The following is a 27,538-nucleotide window of genomic DNA, read 5'->3' as shown; positions in this document are numbered from 1 at the left end:
AGAGTTGTTGTAGCTTGGTAGAAAACCACAGTTAGAGATGTTTGGATTTTTCTTTTGAAATGTTGTTGTTGTTGTTCAGTGCCAATGGTCATTGCTTATCTATTTATCCTAAAATTAGTTAGTTCCTATTTACGGAATCAAATTCATGTTCCGATTCCGAGAGATTCCGAACTAAAATGTAGAGCCTATTTCATGAGCATTTTATCATAACATTTTCGGAATTTGTCAAACCGAAATTATGTTTTCATTGAAAGCCTCCAAGCATCACTCCGCCAAGCTCAATCCATTGCTATCGAAAAATGTTCAATCATTTCAATGTGGTTTTGTTGTCATGATGAATTTCTCATTTTTTTGTGTTTTATTGCAACGACTTTGTTGAGAGGAACGACAGAGTAATTGAAGTACACTAGAATATGAAACCATTAATTTTCTTCCTGAAGCACGATCTCAAAACGACGCTATTCTCAACAACATTCCAATTCGAAAGTACAACTGACGTTTTGAAAAAAATGCAACGTTCGACTTTTTCATGTGACTCTCTATCCTAGGACTAGAGCCAGAAGACCCACAAACACATGCGATCCAATAATGATTCATCCTCACGATCCGAAGCAAGTTTCAGTAAAAATCTAAAAAAAATGTTTCGCTTTCTCGCTCTTAATGAATCCAATGATCATGGTGATGAATCAGAGGAAATAGATCCATCCTTGGATCGGACTTTCCGAGAAGAAGGAGAACCCATTGAATTCATTGATGATATTGTTTTTCATATTATGCAATTTTTGGATTCGGAATTTATATTGCGAGTGTGTATGAAAATTTCTCGTCAATGGTTCCAACAAGCCTTGCAAATTCCATTAATGTTAGATTTCAGTTCGCAATCTAAATCATTTTCTTTCATGGATGAAAAGAATTTGCATTCCGTCTTAACATGTCCAATCTTGAACAATTGACAAATGTCAATTTTAGTGGTACTTTTTGTGGAAGTGAAGGGGCTTTGTTACTTTCTACAAGTCCATTCATGAAGAATTTAGTAGCATTGAATTTGGAGGGAAATTCTATTGGGATGGACGGAGTGAAACTTATTGGTGAATGTGCAGAGTTTTTTGAATATTTAACAGAATTGAATTTGAACTCGAATGGACTGTATAATGAGGGATGGAAAGAGTTATTGTTGTTGTGGTCGAGTCATGTGGAGAAAAGAAATGCATGTCAGAGGTCAAAATTAAGAAAATTATGTTTAAGGAACAATGAATTGGAAGATGAGGGAATGGAAGAAGTGTTTGAGAATGTTCCAAGAGGATGGTTCGATCAAGCGACAGAATTGGATTTGAGTCAAAACAAAATTGGTCCAGTTACCTTGCAATTCATTGCATCGCGATTTGGCCAATTACAAACATTGATTGTTAGTGGTAATACATCCATTGAAGAGGAAGGAATGAAGCATTTAGCAATGAGCAAGGTGATGCATCATTTAACATTTTTAGACCTTTCCTATACCAACATTGGACTTCGAGCATTGAACCATTTGACAGCATCACCCAATTTTCAACACTTGACATATTTAAATCTCACAAAATGTAGTATTGGAGATGAAGGTGTGAAATTAGTTTGTTGCTCTGACTTTTTAAAGAAGCTCACCACTCTCAAACTGGGATCAACAGTGGTATTGAATGAAGCAGTGACCCATCTGTCAAACTCTCAGAACATGTCAACTTTAACCGATTTAGATTTAAGTTTCAATTTCATCAATTCCGTAGGAATGGAGATCCTTTCCAAAACTCTCTTTTTACAAAATTTAACATGTTTGAATCTTGCAGAAAACACCCTTATTGGATTTGAAGGAATTTCTCAACTTGCCACAAGTGAACAGTTCCAGAATTTACAACAACTCAACCTATCCAACACAAACCTTGATCCTCAAGGCATGGAAATCCTCTGCACCAATCTGCATCACTTTCCCAAACTCACTTCTCTCAACATTTCTAACAATGCACTCGGCAATGAAGGAGCTCAAGCACTCTTGAGTTCACAGTTCTCCCCCTTCATTCAAAATTTAACAGAATTGGACATGACACAGTGCCAAATTGGAATGAAACACATTCAAGAAATTTCGAAAAAGTTCTCCAAATTATTGAAACAAAACTTTTCATTTAGTTTTGTTCTGGAATGGCAGTAAGAGGAGAATTCTTTGTAAATTTATTGTACATAAGTTTAACAATAATTATTGAAAAAGTTCCTTAATAATAATAATCGGTCGAATTGAAAAATTCTGGGTAATGATTTTGTCTTGAAAAAGGAACTCTACCAAGTACTGTGTTCCTTTGTAACCCAAAGACAACCCCATCGAACCTGTCACATACAAACAAAATGGTCGTCCTGTCAGCCATCAAAAAAATACAAACACATCACAGAGTAAGTAACGCTCACACTTCGCAAGGGCACTCCAACTCAATATCTCTTGTGTTCCTTCTTCCTTTTTCCTTTACAACACTAGATAAACAAAAACAACAACAATCATGGATGAATCAATTAAATGTGTAGTCGTTGGTGACGGTGCTGTGGGAAAGACTTGTTTGTTGATTTCATTTGCATCAAATGTAAGTGTTTAAAATGTGGAAATTAGTTTATCATTGATGACGATAATGATGAATTCAATCTATGGTATTCTTCTTGTTGCGCATGATGACTTTTGACACTTTGTGTTCTTACTACTCTTTCCTTCACATCATCATCTTCCAAACGATTCGAATCCTCGTGTCTTTCCCCGATATCCCTCCAATCACTATCAACAATAATAATAACAACTCTCAAATATCCTTTGCAACAACAACAACAACAAACTTTTCAACTTTTTGAATTCATTCTGATCATCTTGACAACAATAGACATTCCCAGAGGATTACGTTCCAACTGTTTTCGATAACTACAATGCCAACGTCAAATATAAGGAAATTAACGTCTCATTGGGTTTGTGGGATACAGCTGGTCAAGAAGAGTAAGTGTTTGTTGACATGTGAATCTTTTATTGACAAGTGGCATGTGATGGTCTAATAATCATCATTGGAAAACAGTTATGACCGTTTGAGACCTCTTTCCTATCCTGATACTAACGTATTCTTGGCTTGGTAAGTAGTATTAGTATTTAAAATTGTCCATCGTCATTATTCAACAATAACAACAACAACAAATTTGTTGACATTTATTTCGAATCCAACCCGAACCGAACCGAACCGAATCGAACCTAATCGAACCGAATCGAATCAAATCGAATCAAATCCAAATTCTTCATTTTGAAAATTCAACAGTTATTCCATTGTCAATCCAAGTTCATTGGAAAACATTAAAAGCAAATGGGTTCCAGAAGTTAGACATCACTGTCCAGACACACCCATCGTTCTCGTTGGTACAAAGAAAGATCTCCGTGACGATCCAGAATTCATCAAAATTCTCGAAGAGAAGGATCAAAAACCAATTACCTTTAAGGAAGGAGAATCCATGAAACAAGATGTTGGTGCTGCTGATTTTGGAGAATGTTCTGCAAGAACTCAAGATGGATTGCGTGATATTTTCAACAAGTGTATTGCTGTTGTTTTGGAACCACCACAAGAAGAAAAGAAGGGTGGAAAGAAACAAAGCTCTGGAAGTGGTAAATGTATGGTTTTGTAAATTAATAAGAACAGTGAGCTATTTCTTGAGAAACATGTTGCATTGTTCATTTCTCTCGTATATTTAAAAAACATGATCATTAAATATTCTTCATTTTCACACAAGTATGGTTCATCTGATGATCATATGAATATTCACACAATCATTGATGAGGTTGTTCAAAAGTTCCATAAACTTGTGAATAGTCTTGAACATGATTCAAATCATTTTCATGGCCATCAAGAGTCCAATTGTGGAATTCACTTTGACAATATTGTAGTCGGAAAGGGTCCGTTGGTCATCAGCAAGAAATTTCGATCCAAATATCAATTGTTGTTGAGCTGGAGGAATGTTTTCAACTTGTTTTTTCTTTGATCCTTCCAATAGTATCGTTCATATCACATTCTATGGAGATGGTCCTTCCTGAGAGGTGTTTGATGTAGATTTGCATGGTTGGGGTGATCTAAATTGTTTTTTCAATTTGAAAAACGAGAAACGTTTTCAACAATGCATGTGATGGGTTAGTAATCAAACGTGACCGCTTTCTGAAAATAAGGCATTACGAGAGTTAATTTAATCGACAGAAGCAGAGAGTTACCTAGAAGTGTCAGAAGTTGATCAGTATTTACTTTCAAATATGCTTTGCAATTTGTTGAATGGTTTGTTTGACGTTGTTGGAATCCAAAGCGTTCACATAAAACACTTCTTTCACTCTCTTGAGAACATCTTTTGCTAAATACATTTCAGTGATGAAATCTAAAGCTGCCATTGGATCTTTCTCTGGACCTTTGTATTCCTCAAAAGTATCAGCTAAACGAGATCCATTCTTAATCTTGTGTTCAAAAATGTCCAATTTTGTAAACACTAAATACACATGATGTGGTTGAGTGGGTGTCAATATATTTGTGAGGACATGTTCAAATGCAGACAAACTTTCTTTCATTCGATTTGTACTATCGTCTTCATAACACAGTTGATCGAATTCACTCAATGAGCAACAATAAATGATATGTTCACACACATTGACATGTAACTGCCACTTTTTTCTTTCATTTCTTGCTCCTCCCACATCCATCAAGCACAACGATTGAGTATTGATCGTGAAATTCTGATCGGCAAAACCAGTTGACTTGATTCTAACTCGAATCATATCTTCATCAGATGGAACATAATCCTTCATTGAAATTCGATTTAAATGTTCAAAAAAGTAAGTTGCAGAATCATGAATTTGAAATTCATTTCTTTTTGAAAGAACTTGAACAATGGCAGGTTCTTTCAACAATTCGAAAATATCTTGAACTAATTGGTCATTCCAAACCTCGTATATTGTCCAACATTCATAATAGTTCAACTCTAAAATCTTCTTCTCACGTTGTATATTCTCTTCGTTGGAAAAGAAAAGATTGAGAGTTTTCATTCCTTGAATGAGAATTCTCATATTGTCAATGACACTGCTCAATATCCATGGTTTCACATTCCTCCTCGCTTCCATGGAAAAACCATCTCCAAAGATGAGAGGAATCTGCTTAAAGATGGTACCTGTTCAGTTGCATGAGAGGAGTGATCAAATTTTGGAATCAGTTGTATGAAGCAATCATGATGATGATGCATCAACAACAGATCGTAATTATGAATGCATACATTGGAAATTAAATTTTCGAATATTATTTAGAATGAACAGAACATCATGAGAGCTGAACCTACTTTTTCCACTCTCCAAAGTTCCGAGAAGTAAAATCTTGTGGCATGGAAGTGGTGGTTGTTCTTGTGGTGATGTCGATTTACTTGTAAAGAGGAACATTTGGTTCGTGTTTCGTATTCTTTTTGATGATGAAAGGAGTCAATGGCAGAAGCCATGTGCATTCATGGTTGGGAATGAGAACGCCCTTGGTTGATGAGGGATCAGTGAACTCGCGAAATCAAAGGTTACTCCGAACAAAAGGGTTTACCGTAAATATACTGACATCACTACTACTAGGATTTTCAAACCTCTCAGCATGCTACATCAAAACTGCAGATCGTACTCGAGACTCGATTTCAGATTCCAGGTTACATGAAATATTTCGATTTGATTTTCCAGTACAATGCAAATTCATTTAAATTCGAAGCGAAAAAAAACTTTGAAAAAAAAACACAACTGAGCACGTTGTTCCCTCCAGAGCTCTGAAACACACGATCGGGATGCCAAAAGAGTCAGAGCTGACTCCATGGTTGCAACATGTTGAGGAAGAAGAAGAGATGAAATTGGTGGCTGATCTTTCTCAGCAACAACAAAACCAGCAACAACAAATGCTTCCGGATACCACCACCACAGAAACACAAAATACCACTCGGGGAAATAGTCAGTTCAAACATCAACCGTTCTATTATACAGCAGCAGCAGCAACAACAACAACAGAAAATACTTCTGCCCACATGGATCATAATTATGAACCATCGTCATCCTATCAACAATATCAAGAAATGGATCATCATGATATTACTTTTCATCAAAAGCAGATCGGACACGATCGACAATTCATAGACGATGATGAAATTCTTGATTATCGAGTTAAAGACTATATTCGGCAACGTAAAAAACGAAAAGAAAAATTTAACATGTGTTGTGTCTGTTTTCCGAAATGTGTGAAATCGAGAAATGCCATTTCTTGTGATCCTCGAATTGGAATGGTGGATTTATCAAATGAAAATGTGTTTTTTAGATTTGTAGTGTGGGCCTTATTTGCGAGATTATATTTTGAAGCAATATATTTGACAAAAGTGTTTTTGATTTTCAGTGACGAAAGAATGGATGCAATCATACTGAAATGTGATTTTAGAGAAATGCTTTTTGGTGGATTTAGTACGTTCAAGTAAGTGTGAGGCATATTATTTGTGGTATGATTGTGACATGTTGTACTCATATGATGAAAATGGTTGCTTTCTGTGAATGCTCGTAAAAAAATTTTATTGAACTCGATTTCGTACAATGACGAAAATTTTCACCACTTGACATGTAATGAACCATAGAGCTGTTTATACAGTTTTAGCATTGTCTGGCATGTTTTGGTCTGTTTCGTTTTTAAATTCGGTGACTTCTCTGAATTTCAAGAAACGATTACCTGCTCTCATATTCATTGCCATTGCAGTTGCCATAGATGTTTCTCTCAATGCATGGAGTATTTCATGTTACAAGACAAATCTATTTGATATTGTGCCAAATGTCAAACCCTATCCATTCCTTAGTCCTGGTGAGACTCAATTTCGATTAATGAATGCCAGTGCCATCCTAGCTTCACAGAGTCAATTTTTTCAATTTCTTAATGAATCAGCTCGAACTATGAAGCACAATATTCAAACATCTCAATTTAATTTCGTAGAGGCATATTTAGTCGTAGAATGGATTTTAGCATTTCTATTGATCTTTTTATTGGCTGTACCTTTTATAGCAGCCATAGTTCATCATGCCACAGGCAGAAAACATTTGCAATATTTCTCTTTTTATGAACTTCGTTTGAAGCGATTTTATGGATATGTGAGAAACTTATTTTCAAATACCAAGAGACAGAGAAACAGAAAACACTTCTTTTCCGAGAGTGGTTCTTATTCGTCGTCGTTGACAGCTACTCGTTCATCCCTCTCCACAAGTTTAGAAGTTGATGATATTGAAAATGAAATTAATGAGAAAATTGAAGCATATTGGAGAGAAAGCGACAAGAAATTAATTGTGAAATTCTTTGTCGTGTATTGGATGAAAATTCGTTACTCTTTGAGTGCTTTGAGGATTAGTAAGTTGAAGTTATTTAAAAAGAACAATTATAATAGACAATCATTGCCTCTCCATCCTTTAACCATCAATTCACACTCATCCATGAATTGCACAACGAATCATAATAATAGGGATCAAAAAGAAGCTACAAAGCATGAAAGGAGGTTTTTCTTCTTTCTTTTTCCCATCACGATTAATTATTGGACTCTCCTCTTCCGTACTAATTGTGGTTTTAATTTTGACAACCTTTGCTGCCTTGTCTCTCCATGTTGGCTATTCTGCATTTAATATTCTCTTCATTATTAGCGTGTTATTGTTTTGCTTTCCACAAATTATTGACTTTGAAAAATTTGATACCTGTCAAACAGGTGTCTCAAGTGCTCTGATGCGAGTGGTAGATTTGATTGAGGTTAATTTTTTTATTGCTGAAATATTGACCTTTATTGTAATTGTGGTGATTATTATTTTAATTTTACGCAATTACAAACGTCATGTAAGTAATTTCACATATTTTGTGAGGATTTTTCTTGGAGAGCGAGCATGAACAAACAATTTTGAAAATTAGATTCAAAGTTACAGAAAAGGCAAGCTACCTTTCAACCTTTCGTCGTACTCGATCATTAATGCTTCCAATTATCCAGGTCTTCAATCGGCTCACTTTGCCCTTGCCACTGTAGTTTATTTTGCCATCATTTATATTGTCTTGATCATTATTGGGCTTATTATTTTCATGCTATCAGTGTTGGGACAAGCCATAGGTCCAATGATTGAGGCCTTCTTTAAGAGCTTCTTTGTGGTTGAGAATTTACCTCTCATTTTGAACATCTTTACATTTTTGGGAACAAAAATCACAACTGTAGTGTTGGCCATTATTTTGAAATTAGTATTCCTTCGTAAAAAGGGTACTTGGCTCATTCATAACGCACTCTTCAGCGTGTTCGATGTTCTTTTCATTACTGTCAACTATGTATTTGGTTTCATCGTTGCAGGTATTATCAGCACTTTGAAGACAGTAATATTTGCCTTATTGAACTATGTTCGGATGGATCAACCTCACAATCCAGGATTTAACTCATATGCAGGATTGTTAAAATTGGATGCCCATCATTCAGATCCCATTATTAATGTTTTTATTGACATGTTAAAAAAGAAAGCACGTAAGAAGGAATTATTGATTGAACACAAAATTCGAGAAAATCCCAATATTACCATGGATCAGCTGACACAAGAAACCACGAGTGTGAACAAGACACCCAAATTGAAGAATTACTTGAAATTGATTGCACTTCTCTCCAAGAATCACCAACTGGCGCACGAAAGAAAATCCATGACCTCTGAATATTTCGACGAAGAGGAATACGAGAAAAAGAGGCACAAGTATCTGAATTCGTATTTGAACAACACAAGTAAATAGTATAATCTTAGCGATCATGTACAAGATTGAATTAAGCTCAAATAACTCAGGTATTGATTTACTATCAAGAATGCAATTTCCAATCTCTGCAGGTCAGGAAAAAGTGAACAAGGTTCGGCAAAAAAATGTCGTCATCATCAAGGCTGTTTTTTCGGTTGCTCCGAACCTACTCTTCCAATAAGATGTTAACAACGGCATCCTTGCCATCCATGGGGATCATGGGGATGACTGGGAGTTCATCATCATCGTCAGGCAGTCTCTCGGGTAGCACGACATCAGGCATGAAAATTGTTCAATATTTTCCAAATTTGAATTTATTCAAAATTATTTACGAATATAACAACAATACTACTATGAGCAAAATAGAAATGACGAATCAGCATACAGAAAATAAATACGAATTTCAAACTATTGAAAATGTATCGGAGTTTGAAAAAGACATTGAAAAAGAACTTGAACCCAGTCATGTCATCCAAAAGCCTTCTTGTGTGCTGTATAGAAGTATTCCAACCAATTCAGAAAATAGTTCTATAGAACCTTCATTTCTTCAGCAAAAGCATGAACATACAAACAAACCTATTCTCGAGCACGTGAATAACGATGAGAGCAAAGATAACGTGTTGCTGATTTTAGATAAGGGAACGAAAATATTCTCAATTGAAGAATTGGAAAAGGGAGAATGGCGTCTGGTGGTAGTGGCTTCTTCTTTGTGGCTCTCACAACAGCAGAAAAAGAAGGGAGTGAAACGTCAAATATCTGACGTTATTTCTACAGAAAGCGAATCATCTAATGCCAATCCTACCCTTTCAAGCGAAGAAGAAGAATTGACCAGAGTTTATGTGGGATATATACCGTCTCATTATGCTGGAAAGTTAAATAGAAAAACAATTTCTTCTAAAATTAAGGAATCAGTGAGCAGTACAGACAATGTGACAACTGGCAGCAACAGTATCAGCTCCAATCCTGAGTCAAGCCTCCACAATGAGGTCATTTCTAATTATGATAGCCACACCAAAACTTATTCTTTCAACATGAAATCCATTGGCGTCTTTCACTCCGTATTTCCTACAAAGAATGGATGTCCGAGACAATTTGGTTTAGTAGATGCAAGTAAGGGAATTCTTGAAGTTACTATACCTCAAGGAGACATGGCTCTCGATGGTTTGGAAAAATTCAGTCACTGTTGGCTTATATTTGTATTTCATGAAAACTCTTTGGAAAGCAACGACCGTGTGAAAATTAGACCTCCAAGAATGAACGGCAATGGCAAGGTAGGAATATATGCCACTCGATCTCCGCACAGACCCAATGGCATTGGAATGAGCGTTGCAAAAATTGACAAAATTGAAGGAAAATTAGTGTACTTATCTGGAGCTGATCTTATCGATGGCACACCAGTCATTGATATTAAGCCATACATTTCAAGGTATGACAGCTTGCCCAACACTGAAACTACAGTTCCAGAATGGATCCAAGAGGACACATTTGTGCAAAAAATTGATGAGTCCAAAATTTCATTTTCTCAACAGGCAGTAACAGAACTCGAACAGCTGTTACCAAAGCTACGTTTTTATGATAATGTAGATTCTATGAAAAAAGCCATTATTCAAGTTCTGCAAAGCGATCCAAGACCAGTCTACATGCGCAAAAGACGAGATGACAAGTTGTATGGTTTTCGAATTGATAATGCCAATGTGAGATGTAAATTCGAAGAGGATGATTCTGTCCAAATAGTCACCGTAGAATTGTGGGAAGAATGACAAAAACCAATTTTTAATTGAGTTGAAAAAACGTTTGAAACATTTTGACACCACAAATGCAACCAGATTTCGAGAGCGTTCAAGAAAAAGAGTACTATTGCGAGCTCATGTACTCAACGCTTTCAAGTGATGATCTTCATGAATACAACCAAGGATCGATCAAGTGTATTGGTGCTCTTGTCGAGTTCATAAAAAAATGCTAGGTACCGATCAAGAACAATCTCTCACTCGGCCTAAACTCTATGATTTGGATCCCGATACGTTGGAATTGGTGTTGAGCTATTGTACAGGAGCAAGCGAAATTGAATCTCTCAAATATTCGTGCAGAAATTTATTTCTAATATTGTCGGGTGGTTGGGATACGTTGGACAGTAAAGTCATGACCACCCATGAAGAAAATACCATCACAATGATGTATTCATACAAAAGAATCCATGAGAAGATGGAAAATTTATATTTACCAAGAGTTTACATGCATGTTGCTTTTGGAACTGTGGATGATACTCAAAGTATGATCGATAACGACGAAGAAGAGCTAGAGAATCCCTCGATCTTGCTTGAACAATTCATGGAATTGTTTGGAGTGCATAATTGCAAAAAAATTGGAGAGTATGAAGTTGAGGTTGTTATTGATTGGGAACAGTCGGAAGCTCTTATGGTGTCCTTGGATAATATTTATGAATCCACACAGCACGACTCAAAGGATGAAAACGTCTCACAGCTCAATGGAGAAGAATTGAAAAAGGAGCCGATCAACATGCAGTATTATGCAACAACGGAAGAGGAGAGACAACAACTGATGAGACAGCATGTCACCATCAAGGACAGGTTGAAACTATGGCGCAATCAATATCCTGCATTTATTAACACCAAGAAGATGACTGTGAATCCATTCAGGGTATTTAAAAAGTTTATTCTGCACATCAATATCACTGGAGAACGTGAATCTATGAGAGGAATTCCAAGAGAGTCCATTATTCGCTTGACAAACAGGACCTATTACTATACGTTTTACAAAATAATGGATCCATACATTATTGACCTACGACTTGGACATGTAATTGAAGATTGGGGCCAAAAATTTAGCTTTCGAAAGCTAAACCTTTGGGAAGATGACTCTTCTGTAGAGGCCAAGCTCAGCAACATACCAAAAATTTGTCTATATGTCTTCTTTTATTTTCGATTAATACCGATTATGGAAAAGTATGAAATTCCTTTGAAATCAGTCTATGGCCACTCGGAAATGAATTACCTTAATGGACTCCTGAAACAAGTTGACGACATTCCAAAAATCTACAAATATTTCACTCTTCACCACAATATTATTTGCAGATATCGAAGACAGGTTATGAATAAGAAAATTGCTTTACCACCTATCAAGAACAGTAATTATGAAAAAAAAGCAATTGGCCCGCTTGCCATGATTGAATATTTTAATTTAATCTCTTTCGATACCATGAACGACAAAGAGAGAATACCATTTGTTCGTCTAGCCCTTCAACACATTTATCATTCCGAACTTTTAATATCTGACGAGTGGCGAGAGAAGTATTTCACACAATTTGGAATTGGCAAAGATGATGCAATACAAATCGAGCGAACATGTACAGAGAACGATCAAGTATTGACATTTACATTTCAAACTCTAGAATTTGATCGAACCACTGCCAAAATGAAACACAATATATTCACTCTTCCCATGTATCCGCACATGAGCGTCTCCAACATGACTCACACTCGACCAAGTGATAAGCGATTATTTCATGTTACTGCAGGAATTGGTACCTTGGACAAGTGCTGTGTTGAAAAATGTTGTGCTGTGCCTTATTTAAGTCCATGTAACTGTTACGGTATTTGTTGTTGTTGGTGCATGACTTCATGTTGCTGCTATAAGGTTAACAAATCTATTGGAACCGCTCTAAGATCATGTGGTTTTCCGTCTTGGGTGGCCTCTGTAGCGGATTTGTGTTGCTGTGTGAATCACCGATTTCTTCCAGCACTTGATCTTGCATTCTTTTTTGATGTTTATTCTCTCATTAATTGCAGTCAGCCGTCATCGGGACAGTATTTCGAACGGTACTCCAAGTGGGAAGAATATGATCACTTTTAAGGGCACAGATGAAGAGATTAATATTGGACTTTCAAACAAACTAAAAACAGTCAAATAGTTGACATGAATTATTTCTGTTCAATTTCCTATTGTGTTTTTTGTAATGTTTTAACTGACAAGTGGCAGACCAAAAACGTGTTCTCCAGTGGCAGTAATCAAAAAAATACAATAACACTCTAGTTTAAACTCTCTCGGAATGAAATCAACAACAACAACTCTGATTGTTTTTTGCTTTTTAGTATGCTCCCTTCTCTTTGCACAATCAATTCTCGGAGGAAAACCTGAGGACGTGATGCCTGGAGTCGCGGAGTTAACCGATCAAAATTTTGATACATTCATCAAGAGTAACAAGTATGTCCTTGTAGAATTTTATGCACCAGTATGTAGTGTTTGATTTGTTATTATCTTGTTGTTAATTTCATTCATGATCCTTGTTATTATTATTTATTGTAATCATTATTAATTTTTATCATTGTTTTTTTCGTTTGGAAAATTTGTGATAAACTAAATGTGTAGTGGTGTGGACATTGTCAAGCCTTCTCCAAGTCTTTGGGCAAACTCGGAAAGGTTGTTTCCGAATCTAAAAGAACAGATGTCAAAATTGCCAAAGTAGATGGTGACAAGTATGAATCTTTATCCAATCGATTGAATTTAGAAGGATTCCCAACTATTTATTTATTCAAAGATGGCAATCTCAAGAATCCAATTACTCATGACGGCCCAATGACTGCCAAGGGAGTTCTTGATTTTATTTATGAAAATTCTAAAAAGTAAATTCTTGTATTATAATAAAATTAAATATTATTTATTATAATAATTATTTCAATGAATTTCAATATGAAACTATTTCAAAGATTAGAGACCTCACAAGCAACTGCCAAACACTTGTGTCAAGGTCTACAAAAAAAAATGGCTCAACAATATTCATCATCACTTCTCAACAATGATTTGTTTTCATTTTGCAAAATGCATGGACTTGGAAATGATTATTTGTACATGGATTGTTGTTTCGGAAATGGTCATTCCAATCCAATTGAAAATGATTTTCGGAAATATATTGAAAATTTATATGGTCGTAATGAAAATCACACAATTGAGAATATCATTCAGAAATTATGTCATCGAAATTTTGGAATTGGTGCCGATGGTGTGATTTTCATAACGAAACCAAATTTGGAATTGTTAGAAAAAGATTCCAATTTCTCTCAACACGGCACTATTCATTGTCAAATGGAAATGTACAACTCGGATGGATCTAGCGGCGAAATGTGTGGAAATGGTTTGAGATGTGTCGCTCAGTATGCGTGTGATCGTTTGATTGAAATGAAAAAAATTGAAAAAATTCCAATTTCACAAAAGAATCATTTGAACACAAGCTCAGAAGATTCTTCCTCTGTTTCACCATCGTGTCAATATGGATATTGTATTCGCGTTCAAAGTAATCGAGGAAGAAAAGTCTATGATTGTATTTGTTATGCTGGAGTGGAAGACGAACGAAACAAGAAGTTACAAAGTCCATTCACGAATTCACACACCAATTCGTTATGGGTTGAAATTGAAATGGGACCATTACAGACCAAAGCATCCAATTTTGACATGGCCTCAGATTTTGAAAACCCATTCATGGAAGTTTCTCTCGTCAAGCAAGAAGAAGGACTCATTCGAAAGGTTCTCTATTCATATACGTATGAACAAGAAAATATTCCGGTATTGAAAATTCCATTGTATTGCCTCTTAGTTCCAAATCCTCATGCTATTTGCTTTGTGAATGAAATTTTAAATTTAGAAAGGAATTCACAAAATGACAATGTTGATGAGCATCATGTATGGAAGAAGGATGTCGATCAATTTCCATTAACCCTTGTTGGACCTGTCATTGAAAATGATCGAGAAATATTTCCTCAGAGAACCAATGTCGAGTTTATTGAACTAATCTCTCCCTCGTCAGAATTGAATAATTATGAAACAGCTGAAATAGAATCGACTAGTATTTTATCCATGCTGGAATCCAATTGCGTGTTGAGAGTGAGACAGAGAACAGTAAGTTTGTTAAAAACAACCGTAAAACAATGATTCTAATGTGAAACAAAATCTGACCCTACTTTCAAATTATGATGATTCTTAACAAATACGTAGTGGGAAAGAGGAAGTGGTGAAACTAATGCTTGTGGTACTGGAGCATTTGCTGTTTCACAACTTGTCTATTTAAGGAAATTCTATGGACGACGACACGACACTGCTGAACAGAGCGATAATGACACAGAATCTCCACCTCTCATGTGCACGGTGCAAGTGCAGCTCAATGGAGGAGATTTATATTTCAAATATGATCGAAAGAAACAACAAGGTCTGTCTGAGACACTGGTCAACATGGTTGGACCTGTGAGCTATGTCTGTAATGGCACTTTCAGAATAGTTGATTTCTTGTAATAAATACAAGCAAGTAAAAGTAGAATCTAGATAATTTAGCTCAATTGCTGTAGCGGGCTTACTGACCACCAAGGGACGGAAGTCGTTTTACTACTTTGCTAAATGAAATTCTTAAATATCACAAGGGAGCATGGTCTAGTGGTATGATTCCTGCTTTGGGTGCAGGAGGCCGTGGGTTCGATTCCCACTGCTCCCCATTAAAATTTTTCTTTTGGTCGGTAATGTTTGCTATTTACCTATTCGATCATCATAAATATCAACAACTGAATGCTGACCTTACGTCTGGAGTGGTTTTATATTTTTGTCATGCCAGAATTCTGGAACATTGTATCAATGTTTTTGAAATTGATTATTAAAAGGCACAAATAGTGAATTGTCATTTTCACAAATCTTAAAGTCTTTTATTAAATATCTACAAGTCAAAATTAAAACTGCAATGAATCCCATTCGATTGGTTGACGATATGGTATTTTTGGGAAGTGGGAAAATAATCTCTCTGTCAAATTCCTGTGTGCTCCATTCCAAACTTTTCACAAACAACACGGTGACAATACCCTTCTTGACTCACATCCAATCCAGCATTTTTCCATCCCCAACAATTTTGACATGGATGACAAAACTCTCTGATGTGCCACTTGGACAACTTTATTTCTTTGCATGTTTCCGAGTTTGCTACTCCTTTTTATCACAACAAGGTCCATTAGTCATAACAAAAAACAATGCAATGCACACTCCAGGTAAATATCCACAAATGGTTGCTCCGAGAGTGATACAGAACCAAATGTGTCTTCCCATGTAGGCAGAATCATCCCAATCCATGTCGCTATTTGGAGAAACGTAGAAGCTGATGTAGACAGCCAATGGAGGAAGAATGAATGATAATAGAACGAGACCGAAGGTTGCAGCTGTTGTTTGATCGTCTCCACAACAAGTCATTTTTTTGAACTAATCTTTTGGTTGACAACTGAAAGGTTCAATTACAGAGTGATCATGTCTCCATGAATAACTTGAGACCTTGCGAAAACAAAGCTTTCACTTAGTTCCATCATGAATTCTCTATCATTAAAAATTCCCTGGATAAAAATAATTAGAACAGAGTACTACTGCTATCGTGATAACATCCTTATCCTGCCTTAATTGTTCAGATGTGTTTTGCGAAGTGTTGGCTGCCTCTATTATTTCCTTATCTAATGTTCTCAATGCTTCTGATGCAAGTTGTTAATCAAATAAGTTAGCATCTTTTTTAGAAGCAGCCCACACAACATGTTTATCATTTCTCATCTCTGTTTTTCACTGCTTCCATCACTATTTCTGTATCATCTGCATATTTCAATGTATAACCATTGCGTTTAACAGCATCCTGAATGTTTGTACATTGGTTGAAATGATGTTTGATGGAAAGGAAAGCTTTAAGGGTCTTCAGCTGATTCCAAACCAAAAACTGCACGTGAGAAAGCTGACACACTCGTTGCTGTTGGTTGAACCAGCTCAAAGAAAGTCCAAGTCAGGAAAGCTTGTGATGGAAGAATTGACTTGGAACATCGGCTATCCAAAGACAGGATCTATACTTTGTCTACTTTTTCATGGATACTTCTGACATGATCATTTCCGATGAGGATGAGTTTGACTTGGATGATTCATGTTCTTCCAAGAGGATTCATCATATGAGGATGAAGCCACTTCTAATCATACTGAAACATTCCTGAGACGATCTTCAAGGATAAAATCTTGAACAGTCGATCACACTCAAGTCACCTCTTTCGGAGCATGTTCACTCAATAAAAAAGTTGACTGAAGAAAAAAATTTAGCAAGACAGTCTATCAATTTTGCACTTGTGTTCATCCTCAGCATTTCTCCTCGTTTTTCAAGATATTCTTCCGATTTTGAAACCATATAATAATATTCACCAACAACAACATGGATGATTTGAGCGATCCCATTGTGGATACCATTACCAACACTTTGAGTAATGAAACAACCACACCACCATTCATGGGATTGGAATTTCATTCAACATCATCCTTGAAATTAATGAATCCAAATAACATGATGATGGCAAAAAACAATAATATCAGTAAATTGCATGTGGATAGTGTGGAAGAAGGAATTTCGGTCGTGAATGAATTCGGATTGGATTTTCTCTTGATGGACATTTCCGTACATCATCAACAGCAGCAAAATTTACAAAACAAGGCTAGCAGAACATCCAATACGCCCAACAACAACAACACAGCAACTCTTCAATCATCCAATGTACCCAATAGTAGTACGAGTCATCTCTTGGATTTGAGGCAAATTTGTCAAAAACACAACGTTTCATCACGACAATATCTATTTCGTACGACTGATTGGTCTCATTGCATGGTCGGAAAGGTCGACGAAGCAGCTTTCCAGGCAGCCTTTGGAATTTATTCACCCACTAACAAAAAGCTACTGTGCTCCGATAAGCCCTATGATGTCCCTGGATTAGATGAATACAGTGCTTCTGGTACGATCCCATCATCATCAACACCTCTTGATAATACTTCATCAAAAAAGACCTCCTCAAGCAAGCAGAACAAACAACAGCTTGCACCCTTTGCCATTCCATCCACTGCAGGTACTCTCTCACAAATTCATATTCAAGCTCAAGCTGCCAAGCTCATTCTTCAACAGGAATTGCAATGGGCTACACATTTATGCATTCCTGCCGTTCTCTTCCCAGAACCTCAAAATAAGGAAATGGCAATGGCACTAGCTCAATTTATTAATCTCATACTTCCGACCATGGGAAATACCGCCATATGGATACGATTTAGTGCTAATAATTATTACTTGTGGAATTTAGTGAGAACCATGTGCAATAGTCATACTTTACTGATTCCAGTTTTGGATTTAAAAAATAAGGACGTGGAAGAGTTAATCTTATCGCTCAAACAATCAAGTCAACAACATGGAGAAAGTGACAAGAAGAAGAAGAAAACAAATACAGGTGTCACACCCGAGCAATATGCACCACAGGACACACTGTGGAATGCATTTGAAAAGCAAACATTTGGAGCTGAAAATTCTACAGTGACATCCCTTTCTGTTTGGATTGCAGAAAATGTAAGAACAATAATATTGAATTTGGATCTCTTTTCAAGGCCTGTAAACAATGCCACTCCATTTCTCCATGATGAAGTCGCTCAATTCCTTGCAAAAACATTTAAATACGACATTCAATTTGTTTTGAGCGCAGCAGGCTTTGAAAATGAGCCAAGTCCAAACATGACTCTCTATAAGAGAACCATTGCGTCACTCTTCGAGACAAGCTGCATGTTAACTAATGTGGAAGTGTTCAGCAAGTCATTTAGAGATTTTTTACAGAGGCCTTTACAACCTTTAATTGATAATTTGGATAGTCAAACCTATGAAGTGTTCGAGAGAGATCCCATCAAATACATGCTCTATGAAAAGTCTGCAGAGAAGGCTCTCCTCGATCTATACGAAGCAAAGAAAAAGAAAGCACCTAGCGAAGAAGACATCAAAACCATACGTGTCATTGCCATGGTCTTGGGAGCTGGTCGTGGTCCAATTGTTAAGGCCGTTTTGAGAGCAGCTCGAACCACTAAAGTTCCTGTTTTGGTGTACGCCGTGGAGAAAAATCCTAATGCCCTAAGTCATCTCCTCTACTACAAAAAGACCATTTGGCGAACATTTACACAAGCGCACGCAGGTGAAAATTTGGAAATTCCAATTGTTGAAATTATTCAAAAAGATATGCGTGTGTGGAATCCTCCTGAGAAGGCAGACTTACTGGTCTCTGAATTATTAGGTTCATTTGGCGACAATGAATTGAGTCCAGAATGTTTAGATGGAGCTCAACGTCTCTTGAAAGAGAATGGCGAAGGGATTTCCATACCTGCACGTTACACTTCATACTTGAGCCCACTTTGCAGTTACAAGGTTTGGAGTGAAGTGAAAAATTTACAAAAATCAACCGTTTTTGAAGCACCTGCCTTTGAGACTGGTTATGTTTGTCTTGTTCACAGAGGCGTTGTTCTAGACAAACCTCAACGATGTTTCACCTTTATCCATCCCAATCCTCAAGTCACAGAAGCTCTCAAAGAAAAGGAGAATGCATTGGATGACACAAATGAAACTTACAACTTGCACATTCCACTTGTGAACAATGATCGATACGTCTCCCTCCGATTCAAATCTCAACAGAATGCAGTGGTACATGGTCTCATTGGCTATTTCGAATGTCAATTATATAAGGATGTATGGATGAGTATTTTACCTGAGACTTTTTCTTCAGGAATGTTTAGCTGGTTCCCAATTTTCTTCCCAGTTGAAACTCCAGTCATTGTCAAAAAGGGAGAAGACATTGGAGTTCAAATGTGGAGAAATTGTGATCATGATGTAACAAGAAAAGTGTGGTATGAATGGTGTGTGACCACCAATTCTACCTGTTCCAAGATTCATAATAGTCATGGAAAGCATTATTACATTTCACTCTAGATTTTGTTTAACCTCCTTATTATTCGTTTAGGTGACAGCAAATACTATTTATTTGTCCTCAAGGCATGCTTGTGTGAAATAAACACACCACCATAGATTTTCAAATTGTAGTGCCCTGTTTCTCCGGAGAATTCAAGAACCAAATGCCATTTTCAATCGTGCACCGAATTTAAGCGCCTATTTTAAACGCTTGTTCCTCGAGTGTTCTCCCCTACTGCAGTGGTCTGTAACACCTCAAGTTTATTCCACATGCAAATTGAATGACAACCACTTGGATGTTACAATGGAACACCAGGAACGTCTGTTTTAGGGCCTGCGTGAATATTCGTTTAACAAGAGACAACAACAACTCCCATCAATTTATCTGTCAAAAAAACAAACCACTTTTCACACATGACAACACTCAAAGTATTCATTGCCACTGTGTTGTTGGTTGCGTTGTTCGCATGCATGACCACTTCATCGGCTTCTGCTGCTAAACCCCGCAGATATCAACACGACATGCATGTCTTGAAACAACTTCTCAAAGAAATCATTCAAGAAGGTGAATGGAACTCTGAACAAGTTCACGAAGAAGAGGAAGCAGCAGACAACTCTTTCATTCCTGCTGCAGACATGACATCCATGGCTACTTCTTCCTCTGAATTTCCATGTGCTGTTGCAGCCACTCCATTCCGTTCTGAAAAATCCATTGATGAATTTATTGCAACTGTAACCACCAATCCTCAACAATTGTTGTCTGAATTTGGAAAATTCATTCTAACACCTTCCTTTCCCTTCTCTTTGAAACAAGCCTTAAAAATATTGCAAGCAGTTGCTGCTGCTCAACCTCGTGTTGTTCGTAAGCACGTTACCGAAAGCTTATTGAAACGTTTGATGGATATGAAATCGAATGAAGCCATCGGATTGATTCAAAGTGTTTCTGATCGTGATTGGGAACGTTTCAAATTGTTGGAATTGTTGGTATCCAATATTGTGGATTTACCAACGAATCGTGAATATGTCTTGATGGCTCTTTTCAATGATCCTATCGTGAAGGAGAAGGCTTCCTTGTTATTGAATGAAGTTAAACTTCATGATTGTGCTATGGGTGCGTATAACAGCCTTGCTTCCGGTTCAAGAGTCTTGTTTGTTCTGGAAAGAAGCGACTCAATGATGTATTCCAAACTCACCTATTCCTCATCAGTCTCTCGTTATGATTTTGCCAAATACCACTTGATTCAAATGTTAAAGCAATTGCCAGCTACCACTTTATTCAATGTAGTGTCCTATCATGAAAAGATTTTCACCAAGTTTGATCAATTCGTTCCTGCAACTCCTCAAAATATTGAACTTGTAGCTAAAAGCCCATTCCCTTCAAGTGGTACTTCATCGAGCTCGATCAATTTGGAAGAATCATTGAAGAGTGCTCTCAAGCTCTTTACACCAGCACTTTCACAACAAATGGGAAATAATACAGTATATTTGTTGAGCTGTGGCCCAGGAAATCGTGGAGAATTCAAGGATGCTGAAAAGTTGGCTGACTCAATTCGTGAATATGCAGAGATGGCTCGTGCTCCAGTGAATACCATTGCCTTCACAATCGGAAGTGAACACTTTTCAGTGAGCAATGCAGAGGCTTATCGTGAAATGACAAGTCGTAATTTGAATGCTATTGCCTATGCTACTGGTGGATTCTTTAGAAGAAATTAAGAAAGTGTGAGCAACTGGTATCTTGGAAAAGGAATTGATGATAATGAAATAAAAGAAATTCCAGGATAAAGCGTTTCAAATAGTCATGCTCGTTGAGAATTAATACTTTCCTTCAGTGTAGCGCAAATTTGGTTCTGTTATTGTGACTTTCAATTTACAATTGTAAACTGACCAAGCTCTCTTTCATCAAACGGAATATTACAAATACGGAGATGCTCGTACATTGATGAATCTCAAATTACCTCAGTATCAAGAAGGATGTGAGTGTGTAAGGCATTGAGGAGATGTATACATTCTATTCAGCAATAAACGGCAAGCATTTTCAAAATTATGAAGATATTTCATGATAATGAATACTAGAGAAAAACATTGTTCATTGTGATGTCAAACCTTTGAATTTATCCATCAAGTTTCAAATCTTTAAGATTGGAAAGGTTACAGTAGTTCTTTTCAATGGCAAAGAGCTATGAAGCGCCATCTAACATTTAAAAAAATAAATCGAACAGGTCGTTAAATTCAGAGGATTCGCTGGAGGAATCTGAAGGATAACAATGGTTATCAATAACGGGTGGTGGCATCACTTTGCGTATCTTGTAACGCATTTCACATTGTGTTTCTGTGTCCAGTGCTACCAAATCCAATATTCCCTTCTTAATATCAGCAACGATGGTGAGCTCATTCACGAGTGAACATTCCATTGACAGAGCTGTCATTTGATTGGCAGCCTCCACACAATTCTCAAAATAATCACGCTCTAATACTTCATTAGATAAAATACATGCATCCATCTTACTAAATAAATACAAAGGTTCACATCGTTCTTGAATGACTTTCCATTTTAACAAATCTAACAGTCTGACTTTTTCAGCAGTGCACACCTCTCCAGCTGTGAGAATTTGCTGCCTTTCCAATAATACAACTTGTCCTCTTCGAATTCTGGTAGTAATGTTATTATTGAGAAAAATATAGGTCATATATGGTAGCGCTCCTGTCTCTCCTTCGAAAAATACATTTTCCTTTATGATAGATCCAACTTTGGCTTTTTTTAAAGACACATGTTTTGATATCTCATTACACAAAGTATAATAATTCTCACAATTTGTAAATAATAGTGCAATTTCTCCAACCAATAATTCTTTGAATTGTGTAAGAGCCTTCACAAGTTCTTGATCACGACTCTGTGATGACTGTTTGGTTACAGAGCTGATAGAATTCTGAATTTTCGTTTTTAAATTCCGTATCAATCCATCAATAGAGACTCGAGAAAGAGAGTGCTTCCCAACATATAACTCTGAATATAGCTCAGAATCTTGATTGGACAAGGCTCTTCTTAATGTTTGTAATTCGGTTGTTTCCACTCCCGAAATTTTAAGAATAACAATATTATTGAAACGTTCAAACAGCTCTGTAAATTGATCACTTGCTTGTGATTTAAAGATCTTTCGATCCGAAGCATAGAACGGACATGATTTATCAAATTTAAATTTCATCGTTCCGTTGGGAAATTCCAATCGAGGCATTTTCTTTTGTTTTATTCCATTCTGAAAATGAAATCCATAAAACTCCATTTTGCATCAAGCTCAAGATTGATAGGCCAATGTGAGGGTTGTTTGCTTACTGGATGGGTGAATTCAATTCAAACGAAATTCATTCCAAAATTTTTAGAGAATAAAACTCTCCTTCAACGAGGTCTAACGTTTTAGACCAATCATCCCAACATTTCATTTTAATTAAAAAAATATTCTCGTCATCATCATGAGCGTTGTTGAATACTTACGAGCTCCTCTTCATGATTTATTTGCTTGGGCCAGAACAGGTTCCATGTGGCCTGTAACCTTTGGTTTGGCTTGTTGTGCTGTAGAAATGATGCACGTTGCTGCTGCCCGATACGATTTGGAACGTTATGGTATTTTCTTCCGTCCTACTCCTAGACAATCCGATGCCATGATTATTGCTGGAACGTTGACTAACAAGATGGCTCCTGCTTTGAGAAAGGTTTGGGATCAAATGGCTGAACCAAGATATTCGATTAGTATGGGATCATGTGCAAACGGAGGCGGTTATTATCACTTTAGTTATCACGTGGTGAGAGGCGCTGACCAAATCATTCCTGTGGATGTCTATGTGCCAGGATGCCCACCAACAGCTGAAGCATTGTTGTACGGAGTGTACATGTTACAAAAGAAGATTAAGAGAAATCCATACAAGGCACATATTATTGAACAAGATTTTAATCAACCAGGAAAATTGCTCACAAGGAAGCCACAAGAATTGACTCCTTCTGAAGAGTTGAAAGAATTGAGAGAGAAACAATATTAGTTTCATCATCAGCTTTTTTTGTTCGCTAATGTTTAATATTCATCATTAATTGGGTCATCAGCAATTATATTTTGAATTTTTATGAGTTGATTACAACAACAGCAGTAGCAACAACAACACACCAAACACTCCAATCTCTTCAATCACTTTATCAATTTATTAGTACACACATTCTTCCGTTCATTCTTTCACTACCTCCTTCCTCTCAAATTGTGCAGATTTCATAGGATTCTAATATTGTAATTAATATTATCAGTACAAAACAACAATTTATTATTATTATTTGAATAACATACTTGTGAAATTCCGAGTGGATTTATTGTACTCCAATTTCATCCGTCGATAAGCACAATTAACACCAACAATAAAAAGGGAATTTTCGTTATCATCAAACAACACTTGGAAAACAGGCAAACAGTTTGGTTTTCAAGCACAACAATTATCAAACTCAAAGTTTTTGACAGTACTACCAATCTTCTATTCTTTTATTTTCCGTGCAACATCTATTGTTTTTCTCACTGAATTCACAGTGGGATCGAATAGATGACTACAAAGGTATCTACATCTTGAGCACAAGAACATCGCTGTTTTGGAGTCGGTCATGCAAAAAGAAATCTTCATCTAAATCAAGAAGAACTTCATGCCCATGTCTGTCAATGTTCTTCAAATAAATTTTGTGATTATCCAACTTGGTCGATTTCTTCATTTTGAGAACTATGGACTTGGTGATGGATTTCAGTTGAGAAATATCAATGTGACTCGATACACGCACTCTCTTGGTATAGTCTGTCTGATAACCATCCACAAAACATTTAATGAATAAGGTAATGAGCTCTTGCGAAGGTGTGTCACCATTGCTACTCGATGAGGGACTTGTAGTGGTTGGACTCATTGAGGTTGGACTTGGGATGGATGTAACATCTTCTTTGAGAGGAGATGAAACACTGGATGGAGCATGCAAATTTCCACTACTCTCCGAAGAGTTGGAGACATCTCCTCCTCCTCCTCTCGGTTTGACTTTGGTCGCTTTTCTACTCTTTCCAGAGCAGTTCAGTGCTGAGGAGGGTGAAACAACGGCAGTGTTTGTACTACTACTATTATGTGGTCGATCACTACAGCCAAATTCTGTTTTCATGTATGGAGTGAGAGGATGTGATGTTTCCAATAAAGTCATTGGTTGGTCAAATACTTGTTTGTGAAGAGGTGGGGAATGAGGCATGTCCGCAGAGTGAGTATGAGGATGTGAATGAATGGAGGATGTTTTTGGAGACTCTGCAACGGCCGCAGTATGAGTGTACTGCTCATGTGTGCATAACTTTTTCTTTGTGGCTCGTCCAGATTTTGGGGATTTCTTAGTGGTTGTCGGTGAGGTATTGCCCGAATCTGTGGAACTGTTATCCACGAATGAAGAGCAATTGCAACTGGTTGTCACGACAGTGTTAGGAATTGCGTGATGATGGATGGTAGGTGGAGATGGGACGGAGGATGATGTTCTCTGATTGCCCTTGATGGGCTTGTCTTCTGTGTCGGATTGATCTTCGTCACTGGTGGTGGATGCAGTATCAGAGTCTTCTGCATCGTGATCGTCGTCATGACTGTTCAAAACAAAATCAAGGGTGACTTTTTCTAAAATTCCTTTAGAGGCAGTAAATAAATAATTTTCAAAGGTGGAATCGTGTTCTCCTCGTCTTCGAAGCCATTCACTTTTCTTTTCTGTACAATCGGGGCAAGTAAAGATGTCCTTGTAGAGCACAAACGCCCCTTCATTGTCCAAACAATTAATATGAAAAGAAGAGTCACATTTCGAACAAATACGTAGACGGTTCGCAATTTGTGAAGTTTCTGTAACATTTGGAGATGAATTACATGTTGCACTCTCACAAATACCACAAACTTTGCAATCACTACAAAGCCAATCCTCAAAAAATTTCTTGTCGAGTTTAGGATTTCCACAGCACTTTTTGCAAAATGTTTTTCCACATTGATCGTTGGAACATGTCACGGTTATTTTGTAATTCTTTCCACACGAATGGCATGCATTCTTATCACTGGCCTCGAATTTGTTTCGTTTCGATGATTTCCGTTTGCTTTTCTTTTTTTCTCTCTCTTCTTCATCAGAAAATGAATACTCTTCTTCTTCATCATTGTTAGGCTTTTGGTGCTCATTATCGTCGCTCATTGTATCAGAATCATTGTCAGAAATTAATATTGTCACATCATCCTCGTCATCAGAAATAACTTTCTTTTTTTTGTTGTCATTGGAAGAAGATACTGGATTCACTTTTCGCTTTTTGTCATTTGTAGTTGAAATTGTTAAATTATTTCCTGAAAAACTTTGTCTTCGATTTTGCAAAGAATTATTGTCGAGTAGTTCTTCTGATTGAGCATACAACAAGGCTTGTCTCATAGCCTCAGCTAATTTCTTGTTTTTTCTTGTCATTTTATCTGTAATCACGTCAGAATTCTTTGTATAAATTTCTACAACCTTGTCCATACAGTAACTAGAATAGTGTTGGTGAGAGGTGAATTTGTTGAAAAAATGGTTGATTGTCCGTGAGTATTAATTTTGAAATTGTAATTGTAAAATATTGTATGGAGGCATGAATGGTAGAGGGAAGGATTTCTATGCTCACTGCACAGTTCATCAATAAAATATTTGTACTTACTACTTGGATTTGTCGTCACCAAAAAATTCAATAAGTGTTGTATTAGTATCTTCTTCATCCATTTGTTCAAGAATTTCCTCCCGTATTGCTTTTGGAATGTGTGGGGCGTGAGGAGAAATAACCTTTGCTGGCCAATAGGGGCAGCCATCTAAATTGTTGTATTTATCATAAAATGATGGTAGTCCATCGTCATGACATTAATTATGAGATCCGAAGTTATAATTTAATGAGAATACAATAGGATGATATATTACTAAAAATGATCATTATACAAAAAAACTTGCCTAATTTTACAAATATCAAATCTCCCTCCCGAATATCCTTATCCAACTGAGAATTATATTTCTTCTCTGTTTCTTTTGTTTTGCTGGTCTTTGGTTTTTCTTCCATCTGTACTTTATTTTTAGATGATGTATGGGAAGCCTTTTGACGATTAGCAAGTACTGCAGTTGTGGCGGTTGAATTCATCTGAGAAGCAACAGCCACTTGTTGTAATTGTTGAAGACCGATCATGGCCACTGCCGCACTCTGTTGTAAATGATTCAAGGAGGGTTGCGGTTGTTGCTGATGATGCGAATGCGAATGAAAAAACCGACGCTGAGAGGATGAAACGACTTTGCTCATTTTTTTAGCGTTTATTTTTTTAAAAATTAATTTTTTTAGTGCCTTTTTTTCCATTGTGAGACTCTTTAGTGATGAGTGACAATTCAAGAAGCGAAGGATGATGCATTGAGAGGTCAATGACAAGTGTCGAAAGATGTATGGGAGACATGAGTGGTTTCATTGATGATCAACATTGAGAGAGGTAAAAAGTGAAGGGCTTGTGAACATTGTATTCTCTGTGTTGTATCAATGAGTGAAAATCAAAACGGTCATTAATGGGTTGTGAAGTGAATATACGAGCATTCACAGCGAATGGGTTCGAGACATGCTTCCAGGAGTGAAGATATTTTACACTTGAAGATGGCTATTGTTGTTTTCTTGAAATGTTTTTTGGATGTCGCTATGAAAGATCGAACTGAAATATCAAAGATTCCTTTATTACCAAACCCTTAATTGTGATGTGACATGACCCTTACTACGCGTGAGCTCTTTCAAAAGGTATGCAACGAAAACGTTTGTTTACACTTCGGCTATTTGTCAATTTTTCAAGTCCACACCAACATGCTCAAAAAATTCCAAACATTCATCACGAGCATCAAAACTGTCCGCAATCTCACAGTTTCATCTCCAGTGTTGGTTCAAAACCAAAGCAAGCAATTCAT

The 27,538-nt window shown here is 36.8% G+C and overlaps 14 protein-coding genes across 14 annotated transcripts; 10 read left to right on the top strand and 4 right to left on the bottom strand.

The window, feature by feature from the left end:
* Positions 1-931: 931 nt before the first annotated feature.
* Positions 932-2,179, top strand: C9374_013180 (uncharacterized protein; the record flags this gene model as incomplete). Its single annotated transcript, XM_044689028.1, has 1 exon — positions 932-2,179. One exon carries the CDS (start codon positions 932-934, stop codon positions 2,177-2,179), a length of 1,248 nt encoding a protein of 415 aa, XP_044541991.1.
* Positions 2,180-2,519: 340 nt separating this feature from the next.
* Positions 2,520-3,669, top strand: C9374_013179 (uncharacterized protein; the record flags this gene model as incomplete). The annotated part of the gene is made up of 4 exons (XM_044689027.1): positions 2,520-2,600; positions 2,889-2,998; positions 3,075-3,128; positions 3,309-3,669. 4 exons carry the CDS (start codon positions 2,520-2,522, stop codon positions 3,667-3,669), a joined length of 606 nt encoding a protein of 201 aa, XP_044541990.1.
* A 610-nt stretch (positions 3,670-4,279) lies between these two features.
* C9374_013178 (uncharacterized protein) lies at positions 4,280-5,449 on the bottom strand (the record flags this gene model as incomplete). The annotated part of the gene is made up of 2 exons (XM_044689026.1): positions 4,280-5,187; positions 5,353-5,449. The coding sequence occupies 2 exons, from the start codon at positions 5,447-5,449 to the stop codon at positions 4,280-4,282; spliced, it is 1,005 nt and encodes a 334-aa protein (XP_044541989.1).
* A 380-nt stretch (positions 5,450-5,829) lies between these two features.
* C9374_013177 (uncharacterized protein) lies at positions 5,830-8,810 on the top strand (the record flags this gene model as incomplete). Its single annotated transcript, XM_044689024.1, has 4 exons — positions 5,830-6,500; positions 6,658-7,415; positions 7,528-7,889; positions 7,962-8,810. 4 exons carry the CDS (start codon positions 5,830-5,832, stop codon positions 8,808-8,810), a joined length of 2,640 nt encoding a protein of 879 aa, XP_044541988.1.
* Positions 8,811-8,935: 125 nt separating this feature from the next.
* Positions 8,936-10,570, top strand: C9374_013176 (uncharacterized protein; the record flags this gene model as incomplete). Its single annotated transcript, XM_044689023.1, has 1 exon — positions 8,936-10,570. One exon carries the CDS (start codon positions 8,936-8,938, stop codon positions 10,568-10,570), a length of 1,635 nt encoding a protein of 544 aa, XP_044541987.1.
* Positions 10,571-10,766: 196 nt separating this feature from the next.
* C9374_013175 (uncharacterized protein) lies at positions 10,767-12,680 on the top strand (the record flags this gene model as incomplete). Its single annotated transcript, XM_044689022.1, has 1 exon — positions 10,767-12,680. One exon carries the CDS (start codon positions 10,767-10,769, stop codon positions 12,678-12,680), a length of 1,914 nt encoding a protein of 637 aa, XP_044541986.1.
* Positions 12,681-12,876: 196 nt separating this feature from the next.
* Positions 12,877-13,454, top strand: C9374_013174 (uncharacterized protein; the record flags this gene model as incomplete). Its single annotated transcript, XM_044689021.1, has 2 exons — positions 12,877-13,059; positions 13,197-13,454. The coding sequence occupies 2 exons, from the start codon at positions 12,877-12,879 to the stop codon at positions 13,452-13,454; spliced, it is 441 nt and encodes a 146-aa protein (XP_044541985.1).
* Positions 13,455-13,589: 135 nt separating this feature from the next.
* On the top strand, positions 13,590-15,110 carry C9374_013173 (uncharacterized protein; the record flags this gene model as incomplete). Its single annotated transcript, XM_044689020.1, has 2 exons — positions 13,590-14,720; positions 14,817-15,110. 2 exons carry the CDS (start codon positions 13,590-13,592, stop codon positions 15,108-15,110), a joined length of 1,425 nt encoding a protein of 474 aa, XP_044541984.1.
* A 672-nt stretch (positions 15,111-15,782) lies between these two features.
* C9374_013172 (uncharacterized protein) lies at positions 15,783-16,046 on the bottom strand (the record flags this gene model as incomplete). Its single annotated transcript, XM_044689019.1, has 1 exon — positions 15,783-16,046. One exon carries the CDS (start codon positions 16,044-16,046, stop codon positions 15,783-15,785), a length of 264 nt encoding a protein of 87 aa, XP_044541983.1.
* Positions 16,047-17,028: 982 nt separating this feature from the next.
* C9374_013171 (uncharacterized protein) lies at positions 17,029-19,596 on the top strand (the record flags this gene model as incomplete). The annotated part of the gene is made up of 1 exon (XM_044689018.1): positions 17,029-19,596. One exon carries the CDS (start codon positions 17,029-17,031, stop codon positions 19,594-19,596), a length of 2,568 nt encoding a protein of 855 aa, XP_044541982.1.
* A 393-nt stretch (positions 19,597-19,989) lies between these two features.
* C9374_013170 (uncharacterized protein) lies at positions 19,990-21,288 on the top strand (the record flags this gene model as incomplete). Its single annotated transcript, XM_044689017.1, has 1 exon — positions 19,990-21,288. The coding sequence occupies one exon, from the start codon at positions 19,990-19,992 to the stop codon at positions 21,286-21,288; it is 1,299 nt and encodes a 432-aa protein (XP_044541981.1).
* A 485-nt stretch (positions 21,289-21,773) lies between these two features.
* On the bottom strand, positions 21,774-22,808 carry C9374_013169 (uncharacterized protein; the record flags this gene model as incomplete). Its single annotated transcript, XM_044689016.1, has 1 exon — positions 21,774-22,808. One exon carries the CDS (start codon positions 22,806-22,808, stop codon positions 21,774-21,776), a length of 1,035 nt encoding a protein of 344 aa, XP_044541980.1.
* A 235-nt stretch (positions 22,809-23,043) lies between these two features.
* Positions 23,044-23,607, top strand: C9374_013168 (uncharacterized protein; the record flags this gene model as incomplete). The annotated part of the gene is made up of 1 exon (XM_044689015.1): positions 23,044-23,607. One exon carries the CDS (start codon positions 23,044-23,046, stop codon positions 23,605-23,607), a length of 564 nt encoding a protein of 187 aa, XP_044541979.1.
* Positions 23,608-24,166: 559 nt separating this feature from the next.
* On the bottom strand, positions 24,167-26,897 carry C9374_013167 (uncharacterized protein; the record flags this gene model as incomplete). Its single annotated transcript, XM_044689013.1, has 3 exons — positions 24,167-26,108; positions 26,274-26,421; positions 26,558-26,897. 3 exons carry the CDS (start codon positions 26,895-26,897, stop codon positions 24,167-24,169), a joined length of 2,430 nt encoding a protein of 809 aa, XP_044541978.1.
* Positions 26,898-27,538: the final 641 nt, after the last annotated feature.

Source organism: Naegleria lovaniensis, assembly GCF_003324165.1.
Source record: "Naegleria lovaniensis strain ATCC 30569 chromosome Unknown tig067, whole genome shotgun sequence".
In the NCBI taxonomy this organism is placed as follows: domain Eukaryota; phylum Heterolobosea; class Eutetramitea; order Acrasida; family Naegleriidae; genus Naegleria; species Naegleria lovaniensis.
Note: the sequence above shows the minus strand (reverse complement) of the source record. Positions and strands in the feature narration are given on the sequence as shown.